This window comes from Cariama cristata, unplaced genomic scaffold, assembly GCF_000690535.1.
Source record: "Cariama cristata isolate BGI_N322 unplaced genomic scaffold, ASM69053v1 scaffold11416, whole genome shotgun sequence".
Classification (NCBI taxonomy): domain Eukaryota; kingdom Metazoa; phylum Chordata; class Aves; order Cariamiformes; family Cariamidae; genus Cariama; species Cariama cristata.
In genome coordinates this window covers 3001-12626 of record NW_009621548.1, presented here as the reverse complement: position 1 = coordinate 12626, position 9626 = coordinate 3001, and the positions used below count along the sequence as shown (strand labels likewise).

Genomic DNA, 9626 nt, shown 5'->3' with positions numbered 1-9626 from the left:
GTTAAGAACGGTACTAGGAGAAGGACACCAGGAGGCGTTTATTTAAACCTGCTGAAGAACACACCTAGCATCAAAGAAGAACAAATCAAGGTAAAATTGTCAAGAATGCAAATGATTGAAGTAAATTTTGGGGGTTTTTTTGTACTAGAAATGTTATGATTGAATCTCTGTCATAACTTCTAGCAAGTTTAAGTCTGTATTCCAAAGAAACTGGCATTTCACATTCAAAATATAAGCAAAAAAAAAAAAAACCACAAAAAAATGATGGATTTACATTCACACTAGGCAGAGGGAACACCTTTTACATATTGCCAGTCACAAGAACCTGTTGAGGATGATGACTATGAAGAGGTACTTATTGGATTTTCCTTAATTTCTATATAACTTACAGCACTGTTATCTGCAGTTTTGTTTCTCCTTCTGGAGCTCTGCGTCATTGTGCATGGATTGAATGGTGTTCTCTTAATAGAATATTTTTGTACTATATAGCTCCAGCTGTAGCACCAGGCAGTATTTCCCATTAAGTCAGATACTGGTCTGAACCTAGCCTGAATTCCTCACTGGCGTCAACTGTGGTGCTTACCAAATCAGTTTTGTCAGCTTGTAAATATTACTGCCTTTACTTTTAGGGCATGAAATAGACTGAGATGGTATTTGCTTCATTCAGTTAAACCAACTTGTTTTTTTTCCTGGTATTTGCCACTTTATTAAGGTTTTTGTTAAAAGAAAGACTCATTTACTTTGCTTATAGGTGGCTACAGCTCACTCTGTAAACCATCCTAGCATCTTATACTGGGAATTGAGGAACGAATCAACATAAACTGTGGTTGCCTGTTTTGTGTTGAAAAAAAAAAACCACCAGTCTTTCATAGCTTACAGTGGTCGCAAAAAGTTGCAAGTTTGATCACTTCATGCCATTACCAAAAAAAATTGCTCTTCTACCCTTCTTCCAGAAAACTGTTCTTCTGCCTCTCTTCCATGCCCTTGTAATTGCTTGTCTCATTCTTCTCTTGCCGATACTGACAAGTGTTTAATGAGGCACTCAACGAACTTGATTGATGGTACGAGACATCATTTGTCATACAAACCTGTGGGAAAAGTATTTGTAGTTCTGTCATCATGGAAGTTGTCATGTATACAACTCTCACAGTTTGCATATCCTTAGCACTTGACTTGCAGCTTTTGGGGAGAAAAAAAGCATTAATGCTTTCTGTCTGCAATTTATGTTTTTTAAAAAATAAGCAGGGCAAGAAAGGCATGTAGCAGCATTTAGCTCTGCTACATGATATTCTCCCCTTTGAAATATGGAGGAAGCTTTTAACAATCATATTTTGCAGTAGAGAAGATGTTACTGAGGTTCACAGATCTTTGACGGTAAAAATCATGAGACCTGGACTCAAATTTCAATTGTGGAGGAAAGTTTTCTCAAGTTGTTGTAGAACCTTTGGTCGTATTTTCTGTACAGGTCCTTCTGTGTGGCAGCACAACCCTCTGGTCTGCTACCCATTCCTCCCAATTTTGTATAATCAGCAAACTTGAAATGAAAATTCAGTGATACTTTTTTACATACAATTTGAGATCGCTGAGAAATTATGTAATGAAATAATTTGTGGGGCATTTTCCTTAAGTGCAGTCTATCATCATACTTCTGCTATCAATAACGTGTGTCTTAGTCAAGTATTACTGAACAGTATTTGTAATAAAAAAAAATTTACTTACAATGTTTTCTTTATGAAACATTAGTAAAATGAATATACCAAACTTTTTTCTGTGTTTTTTCAAGGAAATATTCTATCTGGAAAACCAAAAGGAATATGAAAACAAAAAAGCTGCTAAGAAGAGGAGAATACAAGTTCTTGGAAAGAAAATGAAAAAAGCCATTAAAGGGCTTAACCTGCAAGAATATGATGATGCATCTCGTGAGACTTTTGCTAGCGATACAAATGAGGCTCTGGCTTCCCTGGATGATCTGCAGGAGGTGTATCATGAAGCAAAGATGGAATCTGAAGATATTATTGAAATTGATAATGCTCATGATTTGGAGATCTTCTAGTTACTAATGTCCTTGACAGTGAAGTCTCTGTAAAACATACTAAATGAGCCTTTCTTACAATCCCATGGATTCTTGTTTTCAAGCTGCAGAAACATGGGAAATATTTGATGCTGAAGAACATGGCATAACTCTTAGCTAAATTTAACAGCATGAAAGATGTTAATTGTCCTATTATTTGTTTGCTGAGTCCTCAAAACCTGCTAAGATTTTTCTAGATAACAGCTCTGCATTACCATGTTTGTTCCTTAGGAACTTTTTTTAGCCATATATTAGGTTTAGGAATTAAGGTTATGTTTTAACCAAATACATCATGTTTAATTTCTGATGCTAACAAAGTCATGAAGTGAGCAATGCTCCTCATTACAGTTCAACAGAAGAAAACAGTATAAAGTTAGTCTTGATATTAAGAACACGTGGTCTTTTATATGGCAATGTGTTGACAAGAATAGCAGTGTTTATAGGATTAAGACCAGTAAAAACAGATTGGTTTGTGAAATAAACTTAGTAATCAATGACCTTTGAATAACAACCTTGTAAATAAGCACTGTTGAGCAATGTATGTTTTAAATTTTTGCAGCAGTGTAGTCCTTTGTATTAGAATAGTGGCTTAAGCTTCCTACCTGTTCTGTCTAGACTTTTTCCATGGTTACACACACACACACAATTTATACAGATTTTTTTGTTTGAAAACAAATAGAACTGAATGCTCTCTGAGTAGTGAGATTTTACTAGTCTGTGTTCCCTCAAGGGTCTGTAGAGTCTACATGCGGGTATAAACCCTTTACCTTGCAGTTCTTGCTTCCATGCTTCTAACGCATGCAGTAGGATAAAGTAACGTGCAGCTTGCAGAAGTTCTGAAGTTTTTCTGTGCTGACTCTTAAGAAAGCAATAGTATGCAAAAGATGATTTTTTACTTGATGCAGAAGGCTGTTGTGTAGTTTGTAAGTTCAGTTGAAGACAACTTTTATGTTGGTTGTTTTTAATATACCTGAAGAACATGTGCAACACTGATATGTATGATGTCTAAAATACTTTGTCACTAATAAGTTGTGTTTTATGTGACTAGATGCTATTTTCCAGTATAAAATATTTCTGAAATAATTAATGAATGAATTAACTTTCAACCAAACAACAAACTTCTAAACATAAATTTTGTTCACTTGGAGTCCTTGGATTTCAGAAGCAGAGCATATCACTAAAACACATAATGAAGTTATAATATTAAACAATTCAGTACTGTCAAGAGTTGATATTTAAAGGAGTACAGTATTTGAAGGAAGTTCTTAAACATATAGCACATTCCATTATATGCTTTACTATATTTAATTAGAGTTTTGACCTTCTGCTTTTTTCTGTTCGTGTGCCAGAGCTCCCAGTTGTTAAAAAGTTGCTCATCAGATATAAAGCATGCCTGTGCTGATGGTCATTGCTCTTGCTGAAGTAAGAAAAGGTTTTGATTTGTTCATTAACTTTCCTAACAAGCCTGTGTGATGATCAGAGTACTGAATTGGTAACTCATGTGAGGGAAACAGAATTTTCTACTATTTAATTAGTTTAAGACTGTACCATTTGATCCTAGTTTTGGGAACTACTTGGAAATGTCTTAATTTTCTGGATAGAATTAGCAAGTTTTAATGGTTTAAGTAATTTTTTTGTTATGTAATTTGCTGCTAATGAGCACTGTGTATTTTTTAAATGTTAATAATTTTAATGTTGATTTCCCAGGTAAGGGATACTGAAGCAATGTGTAAAGTATTCTCTTTAACAAAAGGAAGGATAGAGTGCCCATTCTTGCCAGTGTCTGACTAACTGGCCTTTGCTTGTCTTCTGTTTTTTCTCTCATTTCTATTTTCTTTGGCTTTCAGCAGAGTCCTTTCAGAAGAAAGCCTGTTCAAGATGATGAGCAACTAGTCTTCATTCCTATTACACGAGCGATTTCTTTCCCTTTAGTATCAAAAAGATTGCATTAAGCAACACCAGTTTTTGTGTAGCACTGTAGTGGCTGCAGTCAAGCTTTGGTTTGTTCGTGGTCGTGGGGCTGATCCTCCCCACTCTGTGGCCCAGCACAGGCCCCTGCCCTCTGGGATGCATCTGCTTGTGCTGGGGTGTGGTGGTGGCAGCCCGGCAGTGACCACATTGTGAGTCCGTGTGTGACAGAGTTTGGGGCTTGTGTCAGCAAGCCTTGAGTTGAGCATAGGCAGTGCTGAAGCTGAGGAGACCAGGCCTTTGGACTCTGGTGCTGCAGTCACCACAGTTTTCGAAGGGACCTATGCAGGTGTGCAAGGGTGAGAAAGAACAGGTTCTGACATTCCTGTGTATTGCTGTAGATCCGGCTCTTTTCTCTATATCTGAGGTTGCTGGAAGTGTAGGAAGCATGGGTAAGGCTAGGGGTTTTGTCTCTCAACTGCACATGTTCTACTTGTTTAGTCTGTCCTGAGCTGATATTTGCAGAGGTAGCAGCTCCGTGGTGCTTGTTAGTGACTATGGCTTGTGACAGAACTGGATTGTGTGGGCTGTGTTGTGTCTGGAACAGATGTGCCTGCCTGTTTAGATTTTAGTAGCTGATGTTTTACAGACAAAAATACGAATGTAAGGGTTGTGGTTTGTGTTCTTAAGTTTCTCTGATGGGCAGTTGTGATTGAGGCCTCATCTTTACTGATGATGTAGACTGCAGATGTAGGCTTCAAATGTAGACTGCATACTGACAGGACAAATATCACCCTCCATCCCTTAAACTATAGCAGCATAATAAGCCATCTTCTTCGTGCCTGAAGCATACAGTGAAAATGAGGGAAACAGGCTCTGTTTTGAAAACACAAAGCTTGTTTGTAACCAAAAATGTTTTTCTTATATCACAAATTCAGATAAGAAAACTGGTTTTTGGTATCACAGGTGAAATTAATTTGTTAATGATTCAGTTTTATAGTGGATCATGAAAGCATCACTTTAAGTATAATTAAAATATTACAGATTCTCCTTCCCTTCCAAGTAGGTGATCTCATTAAAATGGTTTTCTGTCCTCCAGGCTTATTAATTGCTATCTGCCAAAATTCTCAAGCCAGCATGGAATGACCCACTGCTTAGTGTGATGTCTTGCAAAGAAAAGAAGATACGAAGAATAATTTGAATTTAAAGGTATCAACAGTGAGATCAGAAAGTGGGTTTGTACTACATGTACCTTAATAGTTGTCTTATATTCTCCAAGGTGCTGCTGGGTGTCTGCAGCAACTCGTATTGAATCCAGTTCCAAACATTAAGCTGGATAGCAATGCTTTGCTATTGTGTCTGTACCATCTTTATAGTGCTAGCCGGACATTTTATTCTGAAGTTTATCACTGTCTAAAACATGTCTAAATCTTTTAATCTGTTTTTCTAAAAAGTGTGACCGTGACTCCTTTGTTACGTTAGGAGAAACAGCAAGAGATGGGTAGTTGGCACATGCAGGGCTGTTCATTCTGCAGATAGATTTGTTAAGGACTGTGTGGTTTCTGAAAGGTTTGAGGAGCCAAAGAGGGAGAGGAAGGGGAAAACAGCAATAACAGGGTATAAAGATGGTGGGAAAAGTGAATGAAAAGGAGATGGCTACATTAATTATGACAATTGCTGTTACGGAGAACTTGAATTCCTTGTATTTTGTCAGAGTAAAGGTGTGGAGGGGTATACTGGGTAATAAAATTACGAGCTTTTTCAAAGTAATTTTTTTTTCCAGTCTGTCCTAAAACTTCGCTAAGACAACCCTCATTACTTATCCCTTTAATTTATGCCATCCTCTGCTGCTGCAGTTTTGACACAGAAGAATCTGCCAGAGGCACTTTTTAAAGCTCAGTTTATTTCCATGTACAGAGGAAAATTGTATTCATGGCTCCAGTGAATATGGGCTTGGTACTCCATTCCTATTCCTAAGTCTTGCTGGTCAGCAGTACATCAGTACAAGTCTATTTCTGAATTACTGTGTTACTTCAGTGATTCTGAGAATATCCAGTCTTGGAGCCTTTGCATCATAGTTTAAGGGGTTCAATAACCTGGCAGAGACAATGATTGCAGTTTCGTAGGACCACCTCTTGGATTCAGCAGGCAGCTAGAGAGCATGTTGCACAGTGGCAACCTTTGCAGCAACTGTGGCCTCTTGATAATTGGAACCTACTGCATCCTAGGAACCTGCCAGATCTTAGGAAGTTCTTGCAGAGCAAAGCTTCCCAATATTTAGAAAGGACATATTTGAAGCTTTCTCATGTCCTTAACTGCAATACTGAGATATGCCACCTTTTCAGATCTGTGGAAGGAGGAAGGAACACTCAGCTGTGATGGATTTAATATGACCCAGCAAAACTATTTCTAGAATCACAAACATCCAGACCTAAATACTGACAAAAATGAGAAGTACATATCTGAAGTTGTAACAGGAGACTATACACAAGTTAGCTATTCTAGATACTACCTTTTAGGTCATTTTTTTAATTTTGTTTTTTTTTCCTCGAGCAGAGAGATTAATTTTTCAGTTACTTAAAAAAAAAAGGCAAACTGACATTTTTTTATCATTAAATAAATGCAGAAAAATCTTTCTTGTCTTGAAAACTTTTCCTTGGAAAGGATTTTTTTTTTTCACTTGAAAGCTCATTTGTGATTCAGTATATCAGCATTCTTGTTAAAACATCATTCTTTTGAAAGGTATTCTCATTTTTCCCCAGTTGTACTTTTTTAATTTTCCCCCTGATTTTTCTATCACCTTTTTTTTGAATTATAGTACAGCTATTTACAGTAATTGTTTTATATTTCTTGTTTAGTTACCACTGATGAGTTTTGCATTGACAGCCTTCAGCCACTGGAATGTCTTTATTCAGCATGCAGAACTTGCTGAAATATATACTGGGGCTCTGGAAGACAGTTTCCTGGAGCACCAGGAAAGACTTTGCCATGGAGATGAAAGAAGAAGCCTCCAAGAAAAAATAAGTGCCTTGGGAAATGTTAATTGCTGATATCCTCATACATTCCTATGTTTCCAAATACTGGGCAACTGTGATCGATCTTACATGTAGAAAACTCATGACCTGCGTTTTCCTCTTATAAACAAGCTGGAACAGTGTAGTATGTAATATTCAAATGGCATACAAAATTACAGTAAACTGTTGTGGAGATTATTTTCTTTATAGAGAAAATTCAAAAAAACTTACCTTAATGTTGACCTGCTGTCCTTGATAAGAATATCAGAACCCAAAATGCTTTAGACTCAAGATGTTGGTGGAAAAGCAGAACATCCGTGTAGATATACAGTCCTGGAAGTGACCCTATTCATTTATTTTTTTTTTCTTGTCCTGGAGATATTGTGACCCACCTTTTTTTTTTTTTTTTTTTTTGAACTTGTTTAAGCAGTATTCCTATTTCTCTGCCTAACTGATACATAAATAAAACGCTCTTAACTCCTCTGCAGTAGGGATAAATTATTCCCAAGCCTACTGCAGTGAACTAAGATTTTCTGAAGGAAGAATTTCTGATCTGCAGTCCCTGACACCTTTTAAAAGAAAAGGAGACAAATGCAGACAGATTCTCATGGGCCATCAGGGAAAGTACTGAAGGTCTAAGTGAAGAATAAGCTGAAGTAAAAGATGGTATAAAATAAATAAACTCCACAAATGGCAGGAGTTGATTCCAGCCATCCAAATGCCTTCCCTGTAAAGCTATCAGCCCAAACTAGATGCATACATCTAAGAAGAGGTGTCACTGAATTTTGTCTTGCAATTCTCTTGCCAACTCCTGATTGTGTAAATAGCAAATTGGCAAGTTGGAGGGTCACAAGTGGGAAATATAAAGAAAAAAATCTTTAATTTTGCAAGGGTTTGAGTATTTAATAAGTTTTCCGTAAAGTCTTTTTAATGTCCTCAGTACCTGTTTGACTTCTGCCTTATGTGATACAAGTAAGTTGGTCTATTGTAATGTTTGTCTAGATACTTTATTGTTGGCTTTTAAAATAAGATTTATTAAAGCTTTATTTTAGGTTACTCTCTTGAAAAATGTGGTTTATTGCAAGTTATTGTATCTTCATACTGTGTTTTGTAGCAGACTAAATCTATTAAATCCAATGGACAGAAGCTGGCTTCAAAGCTGTAGATACTTATTAATAGAAATACAAAATTGCTGTGGAAACAAGTCAACAGAAGGGCTTTGAAGATTTCTACGTAATTACTATCCATTTAGTTTTGTGTACATAGAAATACTGGTCTCCAAATAGTGTTATTTTCCCTTAAATGTTCTCAAATCTAAAAAAAAAGTTGCATTTATTCTATATATTTTCCTAAGTAAATATGTATCTTGCACCTCATTGTTTCTCACTGCAGAACTTCAGTCACAGTGGATGAAAATCTATGGTCGATACAATCTTCTTTTCTACAGAAGGCAATAAAAATGAGCTAATGCAGCATTGCTATTGATAGTAAGTCAGTCTGTTTCCCTGCTCTGAAAATGTGTAGTATGTTCCTTTTGTTATGTTTTTATTTAATTTTGATTTTTAATGCTCTTCCTCTGACCTGTTTTCTGCAAACTGCTTAATTTCTTACGTTATCCAGATTTTCCCCAATGAAGGTCATTCAAGATTAATTTCTATGCAAGAGCATCTACAATACCTCTCAAAAGACATGCTTCAGTAAAGTCATTTGTTAATTTTAACAAAATCTTCGGAGGTAAATTGAACCTTTTATGTGATTGGATTGTCATTTTGCAATGATTTATTCATTGTATAGTGCTCTACTTTAGTGTTTTCGGTTTGGGATGACTATGTCTAAGGAAATCAGAATGCATACGTGTGGAAGGAGAATAGTGTAACTACTCTTTCTTCAAAATACTTATAACTGGGAGTAAGAGAATACTGAGTACACTTGTGTGAGATTTCCCGCAGAAATTGTCTGACAGTATTCGGTACCACAATTTAACATCTCAAGTCTTTCCTCTGAGGGTTTTAAGTTGAAGATGTTCTTGGGTTCCTTCAGTTTCGCAGGCTTTTATGCTCCCAGTTTAGCCGAAAGAGTATAGAGCAGATCAATACCTGAGCACGACAGCTGTAAACCTGTAATCATCTTTGCACTTTTCAGGATGATTGAATGAAAAGAGGAGGGTGCCAAGCAAGCAGGAAAAGAGGGGGCTTTAGGATTCCCTAACCTTTACAGTTGGGTAACTGAATAGATGATTTTTCTTCCATTACTCTCTCTGCCCTGTGTCACCGTTTAAGGCTGGGGAGGCGCTTACAGCGGGTGGCAGATGCTCTCTGTTAACCCCGACCTTTCCCAGAGGGGGAAGGAGAGGAGAAAAGGGAGAGAGGCTGATGGGTTGAAACTTAAAACAAACTTTAATAAAACATTAACAGTGAAAAATAGTATAAATGATATTAAAGCTAATACTAATAATAATAGAAATATACAAAACCGATACTGCTCTTCCTGATGGTGACCGCAGGACCGCATGCCGCACCACAGTGCTTGCAGGGCAGGGCGGGCACCCGAACCTCACAGAACTCGGCTCCACAGCAGGTGGGAAACCGGACTGAGGGGTGCACGGTCAGGGTCCCCACCGGGATGCCGGCCGT

The 9626-nt window shown here is 37.1% G+C and overlaps 1 protein-coding gene across 1 annotated transcript in view; it reads left to right on the top strand.

Moving 5' to 3' along the window:
• The window catches only part of PHAX (phosphorylated adaptor for RNA export), a gene marked incomplete at its 5' end in the record, with an annotated part of 7613 nt that extends 5450 nt beyond the window's left edge, over nt 1-2163 (top strand). The window contains 2 exons of the mRNA XM_009702005.1: nt 7-90; nt 1784-2163. Of these exons, the coding sequence (XP_009700307.1) occupies nt 7-90; nt 1784-2053 (354 nt within the window). The remainder of the gene's footprint in view (nt 1-6; nt 91-1783) is intronic.
• Between the last annotated feature and the right edge of the window lie 7463 nt (nt 2164-9626).